Genomic DNA, 27432 nt, shown 5'->3' with positions numbered 1-27432 from the left:
TTTTCTTATTCTTCTAACAATGGTCGGCGTAACGTAGAACGAACTCTCGTGTTTCAGGTCGGCAGTAGCTGGTGAAAGTTTTTTTCGGAAGTAAATTCCAAATGGAAGTGCTGGCGGAAGCGAGCTCCTAATGATATGCGCTTATACACATACGTTTGGTTTGACTGGGTCACTGGTCGGCAAACTTATTAGCGAAAGAGTCAAATATGTACATTACAACCTTTATTATAATTTTCCAAATCAACACAAAGACGTTCGAATTTAGAGCTCCATATTTCCTTGTTTTTTAAATCTGGTGCGAATGCCCGTTGATGTTTTTGCCAGAGCCGCACTTAAGGGGCCAAAGAGCCGCATGCGGCTCCGGAGCCGCACTTTGTCGACCTCTGGACTGGGTGATGTTTCTTTGCCAACCTACTCTCACCGCAATGGCCAAATACGAAGATTTGTGCGTGTAATTGGATTTGTTTTGTGGAGAGTTTTCAACCATTTGCGTTATTAATCACAAATTAAAAGATCACCATAAGAACGTTAAAAAGTTAAAGCTATCGCATTTATTAAGTTCATTGGAGGTCGGAAAAGGCATATGTTTCTTTTATTTAACATCCTTTTTTTCATAATTTTAGCTTACGTTAGAAGCATATTTTAACTTAAGATTTTTCAATAAAAATGTAAATTAATTTAAAAATATCTGAAAGATAGGTTATGTAAAGAATCCACTTTGAATAGGATAATATTATTACCAGAGGGCAATTCTGTGTAATAATCGCTGTATTACTTTTCTGCGAAACAGCCACCTGACTTTATAGTAATATATTAAGTGTTAAGGAAAACATTAAATTAAAAGCCATTGATTTATGAAAATTGATTACTTCAATTATATGATTTGATTTGAACAGTGTTCAATTCAGTCGACTGATTTATTAAAGTAAGATTAATTTTAATCCTCGGATTCACCTCTTTAACTCTTCCACAAAAGCCTTGTCAATTACAGGTGCACCATCGGTGAATACGCCGAAGCATTGCTTTCAATCCTTCTTCTTTGAAAATATAATCAACCGTATAAATACTATTTTTTTCTGATATCTTGAAAATAAAATGTTTTGTTAAATAGCTGTAAATACTATATAAAGCACGAGTTGAGCGTCTTTACTTATATAACTGGAATTAATATATACCTAATATAAAACTAAATTATTTTTAGTTATAGTTGTATAGCTAAAACTAATTTATTTTTCTCACCCCATAATAATTTTTATCAATGGTATAAGGATCAAATTTTGTATTTTGATTTAAAATTAAATTTAATATTCAGCTATATTGATTGATTTCGTAATATTTCACAACATACATAGTATAGTGGTTCATTTCGTGATCATTAATGCAGGTGAGAGCTGGTTCTGAAAATGTTCATTGGGATTAACGATATGCCATTATGGATGATTAAATTGAATACCCAACGCCATCGCCAATAAAAGCGACCTACTAACACTAATTTTACAGTAGTTACTCTGAAGCGTTGGGAGGGCAAGTCAAAATTCAGAAGCTCAATGATCTATTTTTAATGACCGTAAAGTATAAAGATAAAAAATATTGATTGTCAGTGATTCTTAATAAACAATCAAGAAACAAACATTAGATAAATAGAAATATAAAATATTTTTTAATGAGTGCTCAGTATTTCATGTCTATATTGAATATCATTTGGGTGATATTAAGGAATATAAATATCTCACATATACTAACCTTGTCTTTAAAAAAAGGTGACAAAATTTTTTGATGCGGGAATTCAAGTAGACGTCGTATATACGGATTTTTAAAAAGCGTTCGACAATGCTTGTAACAAAAAAGTTATTATAACAAAATTATCGGACCTCAGTTGTTCCTCAAGGGCACAACATGGGCTCTCTGATATTTATTAATGACATAAATACATTACTTGCAAAATTTTGGTTTTCTTCTGAATACAGATGATTTAAAATTGCTTAAATGCATTCGATTTGTTGTGAATTCCTTCTCATTTTCATTTTATCGATCCCATTCACCATAAGATTATTTCCACGAGCTCGATGGAACATTTTTCCTAGAAAAACTTTTAGTAAAAATCCCGGAATCATTTTTAAGAGCAAGTGGAGATTCTCTTTACACATAAACGACGACAGCAATTAATCTTTTAAGATGCTGGGTTTTGTATGAGGAACACATTTCACTTTGACGATCTGTTAGTTATTCGTGTCCTCAATGGCACTTTAGTTGGCAGCATTCTTGAACCAGGATATATAATTTGGAAACCCGTATAAGCAAATACTCCTTCTTAATCGAAAAACTTCAGAAAAGGTTTTTGAAATACCTCCATAAGAAGATATTTGGTTATTATCTTTTCTTATATTATAGCGCCTTTCTTTTAGGTGAGTTAAGATAAGTCAGAGCCCTGTCTATAATAAAACTCATAATTATATTTATTTTTAATGACACGTAAATAATTGTTTTTATTATTATGTATGAAACATTACATTTATTTATATTTGTAATATAATACAACTACTTTAATATATCTAATTATTATCTGTTTAGTTAAATAAGTTTATCGTATGATATTTATCAAAAAATTACACGTTTTGAAAAATTTCACTAGTATTTTTTTACATAATATAGGCATTTGCTATATGGAAATAGTATATATTTGCCTAGTCACACGTAGAGCACATGCTGACGATTTTCTGGTCCTTCCATACATATACTACAATATTATTATTTGTTCATCTGTGTATATGTTACAACTTTTTCCTTTCGTGTTTTTTTAGTGCTTGTGTGAAACCCTTTCCTGTTGGACATATTTGTACTAGTTAAATAGCATTTTTTCAAAAGTAAATTATCAGCAAGTAATATAATCGTATTTAACAGGTAAGTATACAATATATGTCTGTACAAATATGATATCCTTCGGCATTAAAAATGTAAGACTAATCCCGATTAAAAAAATAATTTTGCGATTTAATCCTTGCGACGTTATATACCCAAAATAGGGGGCAAAATACTTAAAGAAAGCTTTGCAAATCAGCAGAAATATACGCATGTATTTCTTATGTATGTATGTACACTCATGTGGTTTTTGAAGATCGTATTTAATGACTCATATTCTATTTTTATTATTGGCAATTGCTTTTACGATTCGAAATTAAAGTCATGGAAGTTATTGTTTAAATACTGAAGATATGTGATCCTCTCTTTAATTTTTTTATCCAAAAAATCTGTAAAAGCTCTGTCTTTTAAAATGAGCTTTATAAATATGATTTTAAATTAATCGATTTTATATGAATTAATGACTCAAAAAAACGCTTTTATTTATATAATCAACACGACTTTTTAATTTTTACAAAGTTATTTTTTTACTTCATATAATTTAAATTAATTTATCACTGAAGAACAATTTATTGAAGTTGACACGCACCTGAAAATCTTTTGGTATTTTTGGCTTGAATCGTTCATGAAAAATGGTCGTTGTTTCAAAATGTCATCGCTACGATTAATATTCACCCTATTGCATTGAGATAATTCAGAAGCGTTTCTTTCAGGTTTATCATCGTCATTGTCAATAAATACATGTATATGATTTAGACTCACAGGCACAATCTCACTTGATATTATCACTTTCACTCGTTAATTAAGAGAAATATTATTTTTACAATAACGATTTACTTAACCAATTAGTGCAAACAGCTATAAAATATGATTGATTAAAATATTGATTATTATTAATTATTTTGATTAATAGTCGCTAAATTTTATAAAATAGGCATAATACAACGCTGTAAAAATTAGTGATTAGTGAGGGCGGCAAAATAAAAATATTTAATTTATTATTATATACTTTTGAACCAGGTGCGTCATTTCATCTTTCTTAAATCACAAGATCAGTTGAGATTGAATTAATACAGTAAAGTTGATGGAATATTTTACATACATAATTTTATCGAAGTTATTGTATACACTGGGTGCGCCATGAAGACGAGCGGTTTGGAATAAATTATTTAAGAAAAACTATAAATCTTATCGTATGTTTTTTAATTAATATTAATATAAACCTTCAGAAATATCATATCTTAAAAATAACCATATGCACCATCGCGTTGCAAACATTGTTCAATTCGCTGGCACATTGCGCGTGGAATAGCAGCCATTTGTTCTTGAATAGTATTTTTCAATTGGATTGTCGTAGGTGGTTTGTTGATGTAAACCTGACTTTTTTAGTATCCCCAGAGAAAAAAGTCAGTAGGAGTCAAATCAGGACTCCTGGGAGGCCATGGATAACACCTCGACGCGAAATGAGTTTTCCTGCAAACATTTCATTTACGACAGCCAAAGATTCGTGGCATGTAGCACCATTTTGTTAAAACCATGTCCTTTTGTTGTTGGCTTCAAATGCTTGCAATTCCGTTAAGAAAAAAAATATGTATCATTGCTATGTACCGGTTACGAATAAATTGGGATAAATAATCTCCTGAGCTAAAATGTCTGTCCAAACTGTAACTTTTGGAGAATATAGAGGCATTTGAAGTTTTGATTTGGGATTTTCCTGGGCCCAAAATCAACAATTTTGCTTATTAACGTGTTCATTTAAATGAAAATGAGTTGCGTCTGAAAAAAAGGGTACAATTTAAGGTATTTTTTCAAAATATGCCATGAAGATGTTCGTAACATTGCAAGCTCAGAGAGTTGATGATCCAGGATTCCATAGCACAGAAGCTCCAACTTCATTTACCTGTTCCTCGGTTCTCGTTGATCTGAGACGTCCCGCAGTCTTTTGATTAAAGGTGGAATCCGTAGCCTCCAATTTTCTGACCTACGACCTAATCGCACAATCACTGGGACACTGATTTATGTCGTGCAATCCGGACTCAGCTCGAAATAAACGTCTAACAAACGTAAATGAATCGCCATTTTTGTAAAAATGTTTTACACGGAACGCTCGTTGGGCTCCCGTGAAACGATCCATCGTGACTGATTTTTCAATGACCCACCTACTATCCCACAATGCACGTTCTTCTTCCTGCATACCGTTTATAAGCAATGATGTTTGAAATAAATGTTATATACATAAAGGCGTTTGTTTTCCTTATATATTAAATAACTAGAAATAAATTAATCGCGATTAAATTATTAAACTGATTGAAATAAAATCTTTGTGTATTGGAACAACAAATACAAAAACGTAACGCGAACTTCGCACTAATTTGCGACACACACATGTTTTTGAGATAAGCGTTAAACGATATTAAATAGTAAGCCTTTCCAAAATTTAGTTTCGTTCAACAAACGAATTCTGAAAATTTCAGTCATAGTAGGTACGGCTGATAAATTTTTTACTCACAAATATTTTTCGAAGGCGTAAAAGCTTTTTTTTGTTTTGAAGAAGTGTTTCATTGTTTCGCATTTTGAAACAAAATAAAGGTGCATTATGCAGCATGAATATTGGATTCAAGTATTTGAAGATTTTTTTCAAATTTAATTTAATATAGTGCAAACGATTATTTGAATATTCATATAGTTAAAAATCAGGCGAAAATTTTTTTCAAGGACGTTGGTTAGTCAGTGATCGTTATTTTTAATATTTCTATTTAATTAAGATTCATACTATTTCATTAAATGACAATTTTTCTGTAAGTTTTTGTTTAGAATCCACCCAGTGGCGTAGCTATGGTGGGGCGGAGTAGGCGGGCCGCCCCGGGCGGCACTTGCTTGGGGGCGGCATATTCACGATGGAATCGTCTAGTCTGGTTCTTAACCCTGAATAAATTAAAATTTATGTAAATCTACGAATAGCAACACCTTAACAATAATAAATTTATTATTCTAAGAAATGCTGATTTTATGACCCTGCAAAAAAATGTATGGGTGGGGCAGCAACTTTAAGGATTGCCCCGGGCGCCACATACCCTAGCTACGCCACTAAATTCACCTCAAAAGCAATAAGACATTTTATAACAATATTACGACAATATTTGAGAATCGAATGAATCTTAATTAAATCGAATGAAATGGAAAATAAATTACATTATTTTCGACATGACATACATACAAGTCTTTGGATTTCTGAGGGTTATTGAGATTTTAAAGGAAGAATGATTTGGCAAGCTTATTCATTTAAAACGGTTTTACATGTGGAATCGCAGCTACACAGCTAACAGTCGTTACGACTGCATACGTCGGATTAAGACATCTAAATTTGTGTGATAACACTAAAAAAAACATCTAAATGGTGCTCAAGGGCGTCTTTGTACCACCGGCGTCCCTGGCGACTGTTTAGATGCCAGCTCTTCGCTACTTTACTGGGGTTGAAAAAAATGATTTAGGAAAACTGGCTGCCGATGGGTAAGTAAAAAAAGGTTACGGACTACTTATGCACATAATAACGAATCTTATTTGCTCCCGTGTGCAAAAAATAAAAGTCGACGTCTACGCATAAGATCCGATTTATTCGGCAAATCGGGAATCAATCTTTACAAATCGGGAATCTCGACTCCGGTTTTGTTTGCACGCCTTCACGCGGGCGCGCGCGCCCCCCAACAAACGCACCCGCACACGCGCGTCCCAACAAATAGGCACGCGTGGTGGGGGTCCGTTGGTTCTCAGGCCCTTCAGAAGGCCGGGGCTCTTCGCGGAGGCTGCGCGCGGCCCGCACCGCCGGGCAACTGTTGCCGTACTCTGCCTCGCGCGCATAACCGATAGCAACCGGTGGTTAGTGCGGACGCTCAATACCGCGGACGCGGACGCGAGTTGAGTTTTTCTTGGCACTTGGCGCGTGGCGTTCGAGCAAGCATGCATGCCACTAGATGCTGCGTGCGGTTCTGCGGTCCGTATGCGATGAGAATCGGCACGTCGCGTAAGTCTCACTTTTACTATGCGGTCTGTTTGTATAAATCGTTGCGTGTGATGAAAATTCACTTTCACTAGAAAAGCTAAAACTACGCAAATTTATTTTTAATTCAAGTTTCACTTGAATATAGTTTGAAATTAAGGTAAAGAAATACACGTTTTTTATTTTTTGCTACTCTACTTAAAGCTGTAAATACTTGCATATTTTATTATCATGAATGAATACATTTTTCTGAAAAAGTGCGTGAGTTCTTATTTTACAAAGATATATATTTGTAGAACAATGAATGCCAAAATAATAATTTGGTAAAATAGATTAACAAAACTAGCAAAACTTATTTTTTTCTTAAGACTGTATTACTTTATACTGTTGGATAATGCTCACATTAAATGAAATATATATATTTATCTTTAGTTAATAAAGACGTATATTTTAGTGTTTCTTACATTTATATTGGTTATAGAATTTCTACGATGTAACCCACATTCCCAATGTGCCTTTTACAATTTTACTTTTTAGTTATTTTAATTTTATTTTTTCTATGCTTAATACTATATAATAATATAAATAAACGTACTCTCAAAAAGAGCGTCATAAACAAGGCATATTCTTAGAGTGCAAAATATTTTTCATTATGTAGTTATAAAGACTAATAAAGACACAGAAATAATTATTTCTTAAAACTACATATCTGATTTCAAATCTATACATTATATCTGTTAGTTCGCAGGTAATGTGCCAATATCAAATAAGAATATAGTAGCAAATATAAGTTTTCTGAAATTTTAAAATCTACTTTCAAAAGCATGTGATACAATATTAATTGAAGCCCCATATTTTTTGATGTTTATGTGTCTTTTTTTCAGACACTGTTTTAAATGAAATTAAGCTACTGTTATTATTTTTATATAGACATGCTTTAGGTTTAATTTTAAATGCCAACGTTGTTTGAAACATTCAATTCATTTACTGATATTGCTCTTAAAGATGTACATATGTTCAGTTAATTTAAATAAGTACTGATATCCACTAGAAATGATATAGCAACAATTTTTGTATTTTAGTGCAAGTTATCCTTTTAAGTTTATGACTTAATCGCTTTACTGCAGTGAAATATGCAATGTCTCCGTAGCTAGTTTCCAGAAAATTCGGTAATAGTGTTTTAATCTTTTCGATTTTTATTAAATTTATTTTGTTAATGTCTACGCTTTATTGCTATTGAATGGAAATTATCAATCTTTTTTGTATCATCGTCAACTTTCGTTTATTTAATCATCAGTGAGTATATCAAACATGTGATGATTAAACTTAATCTTGCTAATTACTGATTCTGCTTCATACAAATCTGCGAAAAAACTTCCCTGACTAATAAAACGAAGAAAGTGAGTTATTCGATAATAAAATATTCGTTGTCAATACTTCGAAATAAGTTGTGCCGTATTTGTAACATTAAGGAATAATTAATACCTATATGTTCTTAGAACAAATTATTTCAGCTAAATTCATAGTCAGAAATTAAACTTCCTACCACATATCTTGCCTTTACTAACGAATGAAAAAGCATTTTTCTAAATAGTTGTTGATAAGTCACATTTCTTGTAAATTAATAAAATTGGATGGAAATTACACATGTTCATTTTTAAACTAAAAATAGTCGTCCGACTTTTTTAGGAAACGCTTTTTATCATATATTTTTTATTTCACTACTTTTATTAAGAGATAATATAAAAGCCATTTTAATAAAAAAAATAGCTATATATTATTATTGGTTAAGCAAACAATCTCATGTTCTTATTTTAAATTATTGTTTAGCTTCAAATAACAATTATAAAAGCATTTATCCTTGCTAAAAGAAAATTTATAAATATTTAAACGAGTTAATTTATTCTGTATTAAAACCAAGACACTTAATTGCCTTTGGCGTTTACTTTTATGTAAATAAACGGTTCTTTTATTGTACAAGACAAGAAGAGTTGAGGAAATAGGTTTGTTTTAATTTATTAACATACATGGGAAGTTTTATTCTGACAGCACTTTTCACCTTTGATAAATCTATATAATTAAAATATTGTCATAATCTTTAGATTTTATATTGCATTTATCATATAAATAAAAAAGCAGGAAGTGTCTATGCATTGTATGCTTAAACTTTAATTTAAGTTTGGTCTTGTCGTACTCATTATTATTATTTTATTTTGTGTAACATTTTTATAATATTTATTTGTGAGATTATAATAATGTAATTTAATATTTAGATCGCTTTACTTATAAAAAATAAATTACTGTTACTTCATATTACTTTTTCTCTTAAATATTAATTTTAAGGCCGCAATGACAGCGATCACCATGGACCTATGTTAGTCACATTTTTTTTATTATATAAAACCACTGAAAGATACAATAAAATTGATAAGCGTGTTAAAAATATCATTTAATCTAGAAAATAATTTTAGAGCTCAATCGAGAATTATCAGCAATTTATAGCGCCCATTAACGTCTATCGGTAAATTAAAAACAAAGAGATATAAATTTTTCTTTAAATTGACCATGACAACGCAATTTTTCACGCGTTAAAAGCGTCATAAATCAATCCATCAGTTTTACGACACGGCAGGCGTTGTGTAAGATTTCAAAACACCGCTTTAAATTACAATAAGAAAACAAACGGTTATTGATAAATTTAATCGGTGAACGGACTATTGTTCACATGGAAACTGGTCACAAAAAAATTGCTCACGCGGATTATTAATATAAAGCAACTTGCTCACACGAAAATTGATCAAAAATCGACCTCATATGAATATTGCTCATACGGAGCATTACTCACGAGGCTTTAGAGTTATTTAATTTCAATACACCTTCATCGCCTACAAATAATTGAGACATTCATAAGGGGCTGATGAATTAAAACAAAAATACATAAAAAAAACGTGATGGCAAAATAGGTTTAAAAAAGCGTATGGTATCTGTTCGATGAGCTGCAACGCGATCTCACATGCCATCGATTGACATTCTCGAATGTAAGATCGGGTTTAATAGAGACATAACATTCTAAACATGAAAGACTAAGTGTTGTGAGTGAATACTACCAGACGGAAAATAAATTGATATACTTGCGGCGTCTAGCTAATCTATTTTATAATTTTAATTGAATGTGATGTATGTACTTTTTGTACCGTAAATAATTGTTTAAATTTAATGAAGTATTAAGTATTTAGATTTACATATGCTGGGGCTTACACATACATGTTGTTAATATTTATAGTTTTTTCTTCAAAAATATTTTGTTCCAATAAAAACATTCAATTGAAAGTATATTATTTTTATTTTGCGTGGACATCCTTTTTTTGTAGAATATATGTATATTATTCGAGGAAATACTAAAACATTAAAAAAATAGTATTTTTAATCAATTGATTATTTTTCATTTTGTGTCCTGTTAATTCTAAAATTAAATAACATGCTTTTTTACATTATTAACAATTTAATATTGAATTAATTAATTCTTAATTTTAATATTGGTTAATAAGGTGGTTATTAATTATTATTCTAATATCAGTAATTTGAGATATTTTGGATTTTACATGTCTATATATATACGCTTCTTTTATAGATTAATTCAGTATGTATTTTATTTAAAATTACAATATTTTTCTTTACGATATATTAAAACGTTTGCTGTTGTTTATTAATTTATTTATAAATTTGGGAGTATTATTTATTTACTTACGTATTCAAACATTGCAAATAGAAAAATATTCGCGTAAGAAATATAGCGATTGCGCTGAAACACTTTCCAGCGTAGTTACGATTTATTGCATGAGTTAAAAAAACATACTTCCTATATAATAATTAAATACATTGCAATATTTTGCCTTTATTTATTTTTTAACAATCAGATATTATACATATAATTGAGGTTTAAATCTATCATCGTTCATTGATATTTTATGTTTAGCAAAAATTACTATGCTTCCGATTTTCAAATCAATTATACCCAATTGCCACTTTAGTATTCAATCTGAAAATTTGTTTTGTAAAACCAGATTATATTATTTAAAAAAAGTGTGTGAATATTAATTAATAACTCTTTTAAATCAATCGAATTTTTTATTCATTTGTTTTCTGTTAATACTGAAATTAAATAAAAAAAATCGCATTTCCTTAAACTGTGTGAGTGATATTCCGTGTGAGAAATATTCGTACGAGAAATTACCTTGAGAGCGATCGATTTGTGACCAATTTTCGTGTGAGCAAGTTGCTTTGTGAATAACTTTCGTGTGAGCAATCTTTCTGTGAAAAATTTTCTATCTACTTACGTTCAAGACTTTACTTGGATACACGAGAGTTCGTATGAACTCGAAACCAAAAGAAGCGATTTTGACTATAGACATAGAATTGTTGAAGACTGAGACTGACATCTTCTCGTTAGCCCTGGTCCAGCTATAACGTCCGGAATGCAGAGTGCGCTTAGGAGACGACTGGACTCTTCAGACGCAGATGTGCCTACGAGAATTTCACATATACATAAACAAAATCATATAAAACGTACGTAGACTTTATTTTTTGTACACATAAATTATAAAATATAGATCAGCTCGGATTTTTAAAACCCTCTGTATTCAAAACTATTTTCACATAATCTGTTCATAAACTATTATAAAACGCAATAGTTTTTTTACTTGGACGATTTAATGAAATGTAATACTTATGATTAGAAAATATTCATTAAAACGAACATAAATTACTTACCTCTAAGAGATGATTTAAATTCGCTGTGGAGACATGCTTCATAAATCATTTATATAAGCAACGATGAAACATCTCCTGTATGAATTGTGTACAAAATGTTAATTATATATAATATTTAAAATTCTGTTTTATTGTAATTGGTTATTATAATATAGCATTTAAATACTAGAGCTTTGGATTAAAAAATTAAAGCATTTTAATAATCACACATTGGAATATAAGGGGAGTCAAATTTATTATTTAAATATTACACTGATTTTATTTTATATGTAATGGAATCTGCCTGGCTGCTCCTCTAATGGGCATATTTGATTTATCTATTATATAAACAATATTTTAAACATTGCAATTTTCATTTCAATTGCAGTTCTCTCTGTGCCGGCTAAATTATTTAAAATAATTATCTAGATATATTTACTACCTCTGTCTGAGAATGTAAGTGAACCAACAGCATGGTTTTCATCCAGCACGGTCTACGTTTACCAACCTTTTATCGTTTTCCACGATGGTGACTTAATCCATTGATACGGAAGTTCAAGCGGATACAATCTTTATGTATTGTGTAAAGCCTTTGACAGAGGTTTTTGCAGAATTTTGCTGCGATAACTCTTGAACCTCGGATTTTATAAAAATCTCATTTAGTTATTTAGAAGTTTTATGGTATCGCCATCAATTCGTGAGTTATAGTGGCTACTTCAAATTGTATTTCAACCCTTCTGGAATTCCGCAGTGTTAAAATAGAAAATTTCGGTTGTTACTTTTATTCATAAACGATATATAAATGAGTATTAAAACTTAAAAAAATTGAATGTGTTCCAAAAGCGTCCGAACGATTTCCCACTCGTTGTCTTTGCATACCGATCTGGATTCCTTGTTGAAATGGGCTGCTGACAACCGTTTACCTTTCAGAATTGGAAAGTGTCATATCGTGTCGTTTTCCAGATAGTTATTGCCAGTGGAGTTTCCTTATTACCTAGGTGAAAATTAACTGGCTGAAGAGATTATTACTAAAGTATTCTCTCAATATTTTGATTATTATATATAGTCTTTTAAGATGTTTGGCTTTATTTAAAAATACGCAATTTACTTTGATAATTAATTACTGGTATCGGTACTACCGGTATTAAAATCCCTAATCATACGCTAGTTTGTAGCGTTCTAGTATATTGTTCTGTTTTCTTATTAACTGGAGAGAATTAAAAGGAAGGATTTCGTATTTGTACATGTATTTTTGTGCTTCTTTCTTGAATCATTGGGATACAATTTATTGCTCTACGCAATAGCACTTTTTGAAGTTTCTAAGCTGCGAACTAGAGTAGATCATACAGTTGCGATCGCATCCCTTATTATTGCTCGTCGCGGCCAGAAGTCAGCGCTTAAGAACGTTTCTCTTGCGCGATCTATCTAGGTTTTTAAGTAGGTGGAAAGCTATTTGTGAAATGATGCGCATCTATTTTAGGTGTGTATCATAATTTTTTTTTTTTTTAATATTTTATAAATGAATATAATTTAATGTAAAAATATTAATCTTTATTAATATGTATGTTAAATAGTGTATGTATGAATCGATATGTTTAAGATGGTAAATTTTTAATTTTTAATTTTTTGTTTATTACATAATTAAATAATACATTTTTTTATAAACATATATATTTACATTTCATTGGTTGCTGGTTAATTACCATTATCACAATTTACGATTGATTAGCTAAATTAAGAGGAATTACAAAAATAAGAATAATAAAAGAACATAAAATACGTTAAGTTTAGGTCAAAGTACATAAACACCTTAAACAAAAAAAAAAAAAAAAAAAATATAAATTATAAATATATATTTTTAATATAAAACTCGTGGACCTGGAGCTGTTAAATTAATAGATAAAATTTATGCGTCAGAGCAAGATGTGCTTTGGCATTTTGTGTTTATATTTAAATTTGAGTTTGTTTTTGTCGTAATCACCGATTCTTGAGATTAACGGGTTAGGAAGATGGTAAATAAAACTTGTTTTTATAATCACCAGGTTGTTCCAATGCGTCATGGATTGGAACAACTTCATAATAAAAAGTAACATTTTTATCTACAGTCATTTTGGAACAAGTATCTCAATTAAAAGCCCATGTGAAGCTAAATGGTTGAAAAATTTTCCTTTATTCAGCGCCTTTTCATCAATAGTTTTAGTTTTTAGTTCGGTTAATTCTCATTGAAAGTTGTATATTTCCGAGCGTTTCTTTAAATGACTGAATCGGTCAATAACACTGTTCTTGAAAATTTCTAGCTATAAAAATAAGCTAAATGGCTTAATACGGGTCAATTCATATTTTAAAATTCAGTACAAGCTGCTAATTTATAACTATTTTCTAGAGTAAAGAAAAAAAAATATAAATGAGACTAATAAACAACAAAATTGATTAATTGTAATTAAAATACACTTATAAATTATTAAGTTCAATCTTTTTAGCTTTAATTACAATAAACATTGATCTAGTCCGATTTATTTATTATATTCTTAGTATTCAATAATCATATTTTACGTTTAATCTTTCGTTAAATTGTGTTACGTTTGTATTCGATTATTATCACACATTTGTAAAGTCATATTAGTCGCATTTTAATAAATACATTTTTAAAGCAATATTTATACTAAAACGTTCACGGCAATTAAAAGTATATAGTTCAACGAGCAAACTTCATCAATATATGAAACCATTTTGCTGTTTTTGTAGTAATAACATTTTCTATTATTGCCCTTTATAATGTAATTCTATAGCTCAAATTTAAAGTTCATGAAAGCAATTTAATTAATAGCTAATATAACCATAGTAGATATACAGGATTTAATAGTAAATTTAAAATATATATTATGTTTTTATGGAACACTCACGCGTATTATATTAAGAATCGATGTTTGATATCTACACACATCCTGTTTACAGAAAAAGTTTTCCTTTGACCACTTAAGTAAACCAAGCGCTTATTATCTCTTTTTTTACTAGGATCTAACTAGAACTTCGTTCGATTTTTCCGGTCACCGACTCAACATTTCTCGAGTGTTTCATCTCCGCCTCATATTACTATAACGTGGTTAAATTTTTTTCATGTATAATAGAATTCGAGCTTATATGTGTATTTTTGAGATAAGAGAAATCGTAAGAACAAATATAAGAGCGATTATGGGGGTGTGGGGGCGCAAATACTCATATAAAGGTATATTTTCGATTTGATTCTCATCTTCATGATTCGTAGCTTTGGCGTAAAATCTAGGTTGATGCATTAGTAAAAACTTTATTAAAGCAATCGATTACATGAAAGATGATCCAACTTCAGTTTCTGATTATTAAAAAAAATCTAGAGATATCTTTAAATATGTGTTATGTTTTTTTTAAAGTTCGGATTTTTTTAAACGAACGTTTGATTTTTAAAAAGCTTAGAAACTGAAGTTAGATCACTATTTACTCACCCTTACTGTTAATGCCTGTTTACTATCTTACGGCCAGATTTTTATTGCTATTAGAAAATAAACTTTAACGTTCTTAGTAAATCAATTTGAATATATTTTACAATAACAATAGCTTTTAAATAAATTTATGGCAATTGTAATTGTATGTTAGGTTTTTCTGATATGCTTTTTTAATGAATCAAAAAATCGCCTTTGAATGTTTATTTCTATTTTAATAATTCAAAATATAATTGCCTTGTAAAGATCTAGTCCATTAGTACAATATATTAGAGACTTTGATTCCAGATATTCTGATCGTCGGCATTTTGTTTCTTTTTTCTTCTAGAAGTGACTCGGCCAGCTGATAGTTTGAGTAGGATTTGCTTCCATTTCTGCAGCCAGGACATCATCGTGTATCTTTACTGGTCTCCCACATCCATTAATTTCTCTATTGAATTTCTTAAAGAATCATTTATATTTATGGATCGTTGTTTTTTTTGAATGTGGTATAAGTGGATTTTTGAAAAAAAATACTTAATGGTAGTTATAGTCAGATAATAATATACTCTTTTTATATTTAATATCACACAGTCAACGAACACAATATGCTCATAATATGATCATAAGAAGTTGAACTCTAAAATGATATTTTATTAAATCAGTCCATTCGTAATCATCATAATTGATGAGTTTACTGCCTTACATATCTCAAAGTGTAAATGAGAAATAAGATTGAAATATTAATTTGTGTGTTATTATCAGTTATTTTAGGTTATTTATTTTTTATACTTGTTTATTTTAATTATTATTTTTTACATTAAAAAATATATTTTAGAAAAACTAGCTTTTTTAAAAATATAAATTTTAAATTGCCATTGCTTATATTTTTCATAATTTGTTATTTATTGAAAAAGCAATAATATATTTGTAGCTAATTCAATCATTTTGATTAATCATTATTACACATTAAAATTTAAATGGTTTAGGGTTCTAAAAACTATATATAGGTTTATTCAAATGCGAACCTTAAAATATCTCAATGTATGAATAAATATACTTATACCACTATCAAAAATAAAGGATCATATAATGTTTAGTAGCCGTAAAAAAATATTATCATATTATTTATACATGTGACTATTGAGCGAATAAAAATTGCGCACAGCGAAGATTCCGATCATAGATGATCAATATACATTTATTTAAGAATACGTAAAAAATAATGTCTGTATATATCACAGATTTCAATATGATTTTAATTTAAAAAAAAACATGTTTGCTACACATACATTTCATAATTTTATACAAGTTTTCACTTAAAAATAGAGAAGAATATAAAACAGTTGGAATTAAAAGTAAAATTGACAATCATCTATGCTCTGAATTTTCGTTTGCGCAATAATCCGGTCACCAACAAAATACGTACTCAAGTATCAACCGCATAGCTAACATAAAATTTATTTTTATTAAGAAGTGACATTCATTTCGAGATAACCTATTATAAAAGTGCGTAGATGTATAAGTCTGTAGTTTTATAAAGCTTGCAACAATTTTGTGTTTAAATGCTTAAATAACTTTTTTCAACAAACACCATTAACTATGTATTCAGTGTAAGTTTAGCTGGAGAATAATAAATAGAATTTACAATAAATAAAACCGTTGTAAGTAAAGTTAATTTAAGCCTTTGTTTATTATATGAATGAAGTGAATGCAATACCGCAAATGTGGCAAACAAAACCATTTGTATTGTATTGTGTACGATAGAGATGCAAGGTATGTAAAAGTTAAAATGACTTTCTTGTTGAGTTCTAAGTGCCAATTTGAGTTCAAAACAATTATTTTCAAAAATTGTAGTGGTAGGATAATAAAACCAATTTATTGACATTTTTTTACACATATTTAATATGCGTTTTAAATTTTCACTATTTAAAATTATAAAAGCCGAATTTAGTAAAATTTCAAATTGAAATTTTCAAGGTATACATAACCGTGCACGCGTGTAAGAGGTCCTAAGAGGAGAGGTTTTGAAAGTTTTATTACACATGTGTGTCCACTAATGGAAGGAGTTTCATATTCGCAGAAAGCTGGTTGCGTTACTTTCGACCCAGAAAGTTGGCTGGTTGTAAAAAGCATAAACACGAAAGCTGTTAGCCTGTGCTGACACGCTTTATCATTTTATGGCCGCGCTCTGTTAAGATCACTTCCCGACCCTAGCTTGCCGGTAGCCATCTGATGTTTCCCTTCGCCCGAAGTTACCGTGTAAAACTGATAAAGCAGCCTAACGACCAAATGATGTATGCACATGTACATATACATACTTACATATACATATGCACGTAATCGAAAGTACAGAATGGACCTAAAAAAACAATGAATCGGAAAATCTGTATTTTTATGGTATATTTTAGATATATAAAGCAAATACGCATTAACGTTCTATTGGCGAATATGGTACGTTGATTTAAAATAAAATATGACGTAAGAATTTCTACATAAATATTATCGTTTGGTCACTGCATAATTTATTTATGTAGTTTGATTATTTTCATGATCCTAAATATAATGCGCTAAGTAGGTAAATTAAATATACCTGATATTGATTTTAAACGTCGAACATATTCAGATGTCTCCTTAACAATACCTCCCGCATTTGACTGCTATTAGGTGGTTCAAAATTTGGTGTTGGAAATTTGATATATTGTGTATAGAAATGTTACTTAGGTGGGAGATGTTCAGAGTAGTTTAACCCGTGTTACACAGAACAATTTAGTTTTTCGGAAAATCAAAAGGGTGGGATGAAAAAAATTTTATACTTTAAAATAAAAATACTTTTACATAAAAAAAATAGGCTCAACTTATGCTTTGAAATTCTAAGCAATATTACGATAAAAAACTAGCAACTTTCTCAATGACAGTTTTTACTGACTTCAAAATTTAACAAAAAATGTCTTATTTCTTTATATTTTTTCATTTAAAAATAATTAAAATAAATAAATATATATTTAAGGAATCCAGGATTTTAATTTTAGTAAAATGTTCTTACCTGTTACTATTATTTTTTATAAAATAAGTATTCATTTTTTAGTGAGATTTAAACGCTATTATTTTATTAATCAAAATATTCTCTATTTATAGAAATTATCTTTTGTCAACTATTTACCAATGAATTATCTGTTAATATAAAATAAATCTGTTATTATTTATTTATTTAAATTTAATCAGGTACATCCTGAGCCACGTCACGATGGTCAAAAAACAATATATATTATTGTGGATACCACACAGGCTCTCGTTTATGGGATACATTATTCTTGAAACTCGTGTAATTACTGTGATCAAAAGTGATTATTTAACAATAGTGCGATTGCACAAAGGCTCTCGTTACGACTAAAACTAAAGGGTTCCCTTATATATAACACGCAAGGATAAATATGTATTTGTGATGAAAGTGTATGGCAGTCACCGGCAGTCACCTAGCAGACATTTGAAGAGACCAGTAGACGGCCTCTTATCCGCGGATAAGATACTGGCATGAACGCTCATATCATGAGAGTATAAGATACTCTTTGTAGCTGACATTAAACAGTTAAATGTGCAATGCCAGCGTATTAGAGAGACGGATGGCTAAAGCCATAGGCGAGTCGGCTAGTGCGGACGTTCTGGCTGTAACGGACATCAGAAGATGATTCTCGAGAATATTTTTTTGTCGACAACACCCTTCAGTAGTTTGAAGCAGTGATCTGTAAAATTTTCTCGCTCACAGCACACTAAAGATTTTATTGGAATTCTACAGTACATAAAAAGTATATAAATATATACATATAATTATTTATTTATTTATTTTTATTTTATTAATTTATTTAGCTTAATAGCTAATCTTTACATCTAACAAATTTAGTAAACATATATAAAAAATATATATAAAAAAATAACAGAAAGAAAAAATAAAAATATACAATAATAAAGACTTAATATTATAATTTATTTCTATATGTACGAAGGTGTTTTTTTATTCCATTTATGAAACCCGTTATATTTTTGCTGTTTCGGGTTTCTCTTGGAAGACTATTATATAAATCAAAACCTCCGTACATAACTCCCCTAGCCGTATTCGTTTTCTTATACCTAATTATCTTTAAATTTTCTCTATTTCTAGTATTATATTTATGTACATCTTTATTTCTTATTAAATACTTATTAAAATATTCTGGTAACATATTATTTTCTAACTTATATATAAATACTAAAACATTCATACTCAATATTTCTTCAACATTCAACCATTCTAATCTATCAAACATACTTTTACAATTAGTTAATCTATTTTTATTTAAGATTACTCTCATTGCCCTATTTTGTAATTTTTGCAACATTTGTTTGTCTAATTTATTTAACATATTTAATAGTGTTGCACAATAATTAAAATGGGGCAATATTATACTATTGTAAATTATTTTTTTTGTATTTATACTTAATATATTTCTTAATCTAGATAATAAACCTATTTTTCTACTAATTTTTTTTAATATGTAATTACAATGTTCTTTAAAATTTAATTTTGTATCAACAATTACTCCTAAATATTTTATATTATCCACTATTTCTATACTAGAGTTATTTATTACTATTTTGGTACTATTATCTAACACATTTTTATAATTAATAAACATACATTTAGTTTTATGTACATTATTCTTTAACCATATTTCTAATATACTTAATTCATTATTTAAATTATTTACAATTTCTTTAATGTTATCACCTATGCAATACATTAATGTGTCATCCGCAAATAGATGAATTTTACATTTTTTCACGTTATTAACTATATCATTAATATACAAAACAAATAACAATGGTCCCAATTTAGACCCTTGTGGTACTCCATAAGACACTAATTTCTCTTCAGAATATACATTATTTATTTTAACTTTTTGTTTTCTTTTATATAAGTAATTATTAAACCATCTTAAAACTATATCACTTATACCTATACTCTCCAATTTCTTTAACATTATTTTTCTGTCTATTGTTTCGAAGGCTCTCTTGAAATCCAAGAAAACTGCTCTAATGATTTTGTTTGTATCCTTAGCCAACAGCCAATCATTTATCACTACTTGTAATGCAGTTTCAGTGGAATGCTTTTCTCTGAATCCCGATTGTTGTTCACATATTATGTTTTGAGAAGTAATAAATAATTAGAAATACAAATTTTGTATTAGCTTATATATTATTTAAATACATACGTAACTATATCCACATATGTGTTTATATTTAAGTCTTACTTTATCGCTAAACAACAATATGTTTTATTTATTTCATAATCATTACATTTAAAAATTATAATATAATGACTAATTAATGCGATACTAGAGCTTATTTTAATAAACGTCTTATATTATATTTGTATTTGTACTCCGAAGTTCTTGTTCAAAACATTTTATGTACGACCGCTTATCGTTTTTAATTAACGCCAGAGATAAAAAACTTTGTTCACATGACTATGTCGTCAAACATGGTAGAAAATATGCGATAGCGTTGTCTGTAATCCAGAAAACATCCAATTGAACTTCGCTAAAGTAAAGTTTTAGCGTCCCGTCGTTCCGCAATTCAATAAATTACCCTCGAATTTTCAGGGAAAATGATTCTGTAGAATTCACTGCATTGGTTGCAAAAGAATAACGATTGCTTCGTATTATTTTAATGAAAATAGTATTTACTTTTTTTTGCAGCAATGTTAAGTGTTGTTTAGCTAAGCTCACAATTATATGCTTGTTTTCAATCATGGTCTGGTATGTGTTTTAGTACATTTATAAAGAGCCTCGTCGTAAGTTTACATTTTTTTAACCCATATTTGTCGGAGCACGGCAAATAAATTTTAATTTAATTTATTCAGATGCTCCAATATATCAGCAATGTATGCAAGTTTTACTATCCAGTTATTATATTCGAAAAGCTGGTATAGTTTGAGCATATTTTGATCCAAAAGAAACTTACGCACCTCATAGCGAAGCTCAAACAATTTTGTAGCTAAAACTTTGCCTCGGGATAGCCAACATACTTTAGTGTAATATAATAAAGATTCATATTACGATCCCATTTCTGAATACTTTAGTATTCCAAAAACTCCCGAATTTAGGGCTCTTTATTTAAAATGTATATTATTTGTAAACTTTTCTGCTCGAATGATGCATTGTGGTTTTGAATCCGTTTATCACAGCACAATGAAAATTCATATCAATGCAGCGTTCATTGTTCTTCCTTTTCACTATCCTCTTTGCTTTTTTACAAAACTGTTCGTACTGGGTTCGTCATCATCTGTCCGTGACGTCAAACGTTTTTCACGTAAAAGTATATTCATATTTAAATGGATATAAAAGTGAATATAAATCATAACAATGCATGTTAACTTTAAGCACTTCAACAATAAAACCAACTACTGCCTGAATGACCAGCGTTGCCGGATGGTGATATAGAGAGAGAATATCTAGTGCATTACTTACTTATTTCAATAACATTCTGTTTTACACTGTGTGAAAATCGACCACTCACTTAAAACAATGACTTGTATAAAATAATATAATTAAATTAAAGGGTTCTTAAGGACACAGAAAAATCACATACCAGACGATAATATTATATTTGTTATAGTGAATTATCTTTCACACGTGTAACATTTTAAGAATATGACCTATAGATAGATCTAACAATTGTGTTTGTTAATAACCGTTATTCTATACTAATATTTTTATGGCAATAGCGAAGTAAACTATTTAATCCAAAGATGTTTCATGTATGTATGTTATAAGTATATGAGGCGCTTGTAATATTTGGGGCCGCTTTAATAGAACATATAATAATACTAATCCTCATACCTTAAAGAGAAACATAGAGAAATATATATTATAGAATATATTAGTAATAAATAATCTAGCATTGTAGTTACACTATGACGGATGGAATATTTAATAGAATAGATTTAAATTGATTAACTCGGAACATGAATTTGTTGTGATGGCTCTCAATATATTCAGTTTTCAACGCCTCATATATGATTTTTTTATAATGTATACACTCTATATCAGTGATGGTGAACCTTTTGAGCTCGGTGTATCAAAATTCAGAAAAAACCTAGCTTACCTCGGGTGCCAAAATCAAGTTATTTTTTTGATATATTAATTTATTAAAATAGCAAAAACAAATATTTTTTCCGTTAGTGATTTTTTATTGCTGAATTTGATTTGCTAAATCTTTAAATAAATGTTTGTATTTCGTATACTTTAAGTCGTTTTTTTTATCGATTTCAATCATATTTACCGCCTTGCGTACAAAAGTACGTAGAGGGAAAAAGTCTGAGTAGAAGCATCGCTAGATTTTTCAGGGTGTTAAAAGTGTCTAGTAATTGGTTCTAAGCACAACAAATTTCTTGTTTGTAGTAGCACTCTTCTTAATTTTCCAAACGTTTCTAAAGTTTGAGTCGACAACTCTTGAGCGCAGATGATGTCTTAGAATTATGCAAGTTGCATCTTCGAATCATCAATTGGCATCCATAGGAAACCACTTAATTTCAAAGTATAATAGACTACTACATCCGTATACTTAAATATTTAAATTGTCTGATTCAGGCAATTAAATTATTTAACCTTTCGCCAAACCGATCAAGTAAAGAGTTTATAATGTTCTGCTATTATTTTTGTTTTTTATAGCTGTGCTGGTCTTTTCGAAATATTTATAATTTTTTATCTCTACACCTCGCTTAAAAAAATAAGTTTACTTTCAAAGGATCTTATGTATTTAAACATAATGTCAATACTTTTATCAAAACATTGTAATTTTAAGTTCTGTTTTTATATTAAATTTTTATAACAACCTTACAAATCTCGTTTCCTAATGTACTTATTGACACTGATTCTAACTTTATCAACCCTTCTTTCATTGTGATCAGAATGTAGCAATATTGGCCAACCGAGCATTTGATGTTACATCAGTATTTTTATCAAGATAAATCAAAATATATTTACAATTATTTAAGTCCCCTTTAAATCGATGCTGTATATCTTTTTAAGTTTCATTATTCTGTCTGATGAGATTTCTACTTTGTTTTGTGTGTTCGTAAACGATGCGTTTCATCTTTGACATGCGTATAAAATGCTTATGTTTATTTGGCACTACTAATAAATATTAAAAAATAATAATAGGTATTACACCGATTATATAAAATCGCTTTTTTAATCTATTATTTTTTTCGTCCGTCTCATTTGATCTTATTTTGTTTAACTTATTTATGAACTAGCTTTTGCAATTAGATAATTTTCATTACGTACCTTTATAATATTGTAAGCTCTCATTTTTCTTTAATGTGCCTACATATACTATATATATTATTTATCGTGAGATATATTAAAATTCCTTTGAGTCCTAAAATCACGACCTGTAATTAATCTTGCTTAATATACGGTGCGAAATTAGATTTGGATTAACGCGTATTTCACAGAAGAACTAATCAGTTGGGTTAAATTAAATGCAAAATAACGGAATAAGGATTATTGATTTTTAGCGGCACATATTACATAAATATATTACTGCAAATTAAATACACAATTGTGTAATTAATTACTCGCAAATATAAATATACAAGTACAAATTCCTAAGCGGTTTATATAATAAGAAGATTGGATTATTTTAATGAACAAAACTTTGAAAAGCATTAGTGAGTTTTTTTCAAGATTAAGGCAGCAAAAAATGCTAAATACATATCTGTAAACACACTTTCAATATATTGTACATCTAAAAATTTAAATTTCGATTTTCTTTGAGCTCAAAGGGTCGGTCCGAACGAAAATTAAATATTTTCCTTTTCGAAATCACATTAAAGGGCGCGCGTACCAAGTATTCAAAGCTATTTGCGAAAGCGGGCTACTTTGCATCTTAAAAATCTTATTTCGTTTAATAATCCCTCGACTGGAACCTAATTCAAAGGGGTGAAAGCAATTTAGCGACATTTTTTAGCATTACTATATAAATATAGATGTGTAATACAAATTGCGCTGTTTCCAATAAAATTTAATGCGTCATGAAATGTGTAGTAACATTCTTTCTTAAAAAAATATCAATATTAAATTCTTATCATAATATATATTAAGCTGCTTAATTTGGCATATACAATCAGTTTTTATTTTTTGTTTATAACATTTATTCTCGTTATAAAGAGACGCCGGATAATCTGTTAACAGTTTAATTTATAAACATATTAAAATTATCACAATAATAGAGAAATGAAGATGCCATTAACAGGCGGCGGTTGAATTGAAATGCTGGATTTTGTGAATCGGAGAGTCTTTGCTGGCGCGTCGAGTTGTATTATTGTCGGCTGTGATTTCGTGAAGCAGCTACGATCAGTCGCAATGCTCATCTCTCATGACGATGCAGTTTCTTGGCTTGTTTCTGCTGCTGTGACTCCGTGGCATCTCTATAGTGACTCTTCCTATCTGCTACCAAGTGTCACTTTATATATTATATTATACTGGTTCTAGACAGATCTAGTGATAATTGCAAATGAGAATTTTTGTGAGCTAATTGCATCGTATTTTAGTACCCCCCTCCTCGCTTTAAGAAAAAACTATTGTATTTTGTATATAGAATATTTATGTTTATAAAATTGTATGTGCTTTAACTACGATTTTTTTTTATAGATTTTGTACCTAGAAGATTAATCATGGGCGTCAGCTTATGGACCTTGACAGCTGGACTTCTCGTTTTGACTACTGCAGCGTCTGATAGAGAGCGATTGGAAACGGCACATCAAATATTAGCTGAAGTGCCGCTTATTGATGGGTGAGAATATTTATTCAATCTTATTTTATTTTATTTGTAATACAAATTCGACCATCGTGATTTTATAAATTTTTCCAATGCGTCAGATAACCACTATAAAATTAAGTTTATAAAAAAAGTGATAGTACACATCTAAAATAGATGAGCACCATCGCACAAATTTGGTGTTTTATTTTAGTTAAGAAAACGTGATGATGATGCTGAAAAATATTTTCGGTAAATTACGTTCTGGTTAGCTCATGTGATTAAAATAATTTATGTGTTTGTGCAAATAATAATTAAAATGTGAAAAAAAACGAAATCGATAACCATTTTAGTACACTTCTAACCGCAAAGCATATTTGATATGTAAACGTTATTTATTTGATGTATATTTTAATAGTAAAAGGCAAATTAAACTCTAATGTTGTACGATAATTAAAAATGGTGAACCATAATACAAATCTTTTTCTGGTGATGCTGGAAGATATTCTCAGTGAAAATTCCAGACACTACAATAAAAAACACAGAGACTTATCATGAATATAATATATATTTGTATATAAATGTGTATGTATATTATATGAATATGTATTAGGATTTATTTAAGGATTATTAAAACTTTCGCAACCCCTATCATGCCCCTTTACTACATAAATTTCGTAAGCCTGCAGATGTAGGAAAATTTTAGCAACCGCCATAATTTAGCACGTTCCTCCCCTTCTCGCTTTATATTGGGTCAAAACCTCTTATTTAAGTACCATTGATTTATATCTTACATCATTGAAATTCATATCAGATGACACAATCGTTAGATACTTTGACAAATGATTTAACATTTCTTAATCATACAATTTATCTATTGTCTTTGACCCAGATTAATTGATTCAATTTTTGCTATTTATCCCTTGTTATACCTGTTATTAAGGATTAGACATTCACAGCGTAAATTATAACAATTTCAACTATGAACAACACCATCACACAAAATATCTCATATAATTTTAATATGGTGCACTGAAATAAATCTACTTTGTCTAATATTCAACAGTGGGTCAAAGGATACAAAGAGCATGTATAAGATATGCACAATAAATAGATTCTCTCTCCCGATGTATAAATTACACGTTGCGATCCTAGTGTTACTAGTGTTACTTTGTAGAGGAACATAAAATTTAATGCAGATGTCTAGAGAGTATTATGAGGAACATTAAAACTATACATGCTAGCAAAAATAAAATTACAATAACAAATACAAAATTAATAAAAAATATCATTTATAAAAAAACACAATTTCATATCAAAAAAACGCGTTTCAATAATTTTGTGTATATTGCTAAAATCAAAGTTTAAAATACGAATTTAATCTATTGTATTTTATTAAAAAAATGTTAGAAAACATGCTTTGAAAAATCTTAAACATCATTTCGTGTTTTACTACATTTTAATATGAGGCAATTACAAATACTTCACGGTAAAACACTTTCTTGTTAAAATGCATACTTGATAAACTAAGCATATTTTTCTAGGATAAAAACATTTTAAATCCTAGAAAAGATTAATGTGAGAGTTTAAAATATAAAAATCATATAAAGTAGACTGCACTGCTGTGTAATGGTTGAAGAGAAAGTGAGGCGTGGAAATGTCTGACGGACTAACGAACCGTACACGCTCGAAAGCAAACACGAACGTCGCTCATTAAAGGTGAGACAAAGTAAGGGCAGGTAACGAATCCGATTTTGATTTTGCACGCCCCGGAATCCTATCTAGTTTGCTCTTTCCGAGTCAAAGTATAGGTCTTCCGATATTGGTTTTGGAGTGACTTTGTAGAATACTTTTCGTCTGACGAATATTTTTATTTGTAAATCTCAATTGAACAGCTAACAGTGAGTCAAAAAAATGTATGATACTTTCAACTCTAGTGACCCACATGATCTGATTATTTTAAATTGTAATATTAGGTTGAATAAATATAATAAGTTTTTGTTAATAAAAATGTATGGGTGGAAAAGCCTCTTTAAAATTGAATGTAAGCATTATTGATATAAATGCTTATAATGTTTAACATTTGTATCGACAAAATACGCAATAAGTAAAGTTTTCATGTTGTAATATTTTCAATTATATTATTGTTGGAAATATAAAAAAGTTACTAATAATGAGTATACATATGTATAAGTCATGTTTATTGAATATTGCAAAACAATACACCACGTAACAATATTACACACGAGTATAAAGGTGCTTTGTTGGTAGCCATATAAATATGGTTTGAAATGACTTTTGATGTGATACAAAATATGTTTATTGATATGGATTTTCATTCTGCATACTTTTGCAAAATGTGTCTTACAGAGTGAAATTATGCTCATTTTGCATTTTTTATTGTGAGATTGCTGTGTATTGCGTATGAATTTAACAAATAAAGAGAATTTCGCGTATCACTTTTCTGTCTTTATAAGACAATTTTTATGTCTATTTTGTTAACCCTGCCCTGGAATGACACACTTAGGGTTAGAATATAACATTTTTTGACACAATAACTGTCTCAGTTTT

At 29.3% G+C, this 27432-nt stretch overlaps 1 protein-coding gene across 1 annotated transcript in view; it reads left to right on the top strand.

Annotated features, from left to right (window-relative positions):
• The first annotated feature begins 6657 nt into the window (after nt 1-6657).
• LOC148234141 (dipeptidase 1-like) overlaps nt 6658-27432 on the top strand; it is a 172353-nt gene continuing 151578 nt past the window's right edge. Inside the window, exons 1-2 of the mRNA XM_088187289.1 lie at nt 6658-6880; nt 24756-24897. Of these exons, the coding sequence (XP_088043415.1) occupies nt 6817-6880; nt 24756-24897 (206 nt within the window). The 5' untranslated portion in view covers nt 6658-6816. The remainder of the gene's footprint in view (nt 6881-24755; nt 24898-27432) is intronic.

This window comes from Plectrocnemia conspersa, unplaced genomic scaffold, assembly GCF_051122295.1.
Source record: "Plectrocnemia conspersa isolate PC_06_02 unplaced genomic scaffold, ASM5112229v1 ptg000006l, whole genome shotgun sequence".
NCBI lineage: Eukaryota > Metazoa > Arthropoda > Insecta > Trichoptera > Polycentropodidae > Plectrocnemia > Plectrocnemia conspersa.
This window is presented reverse-complemented; position numbering and strand designations above follow the sequence as displayed.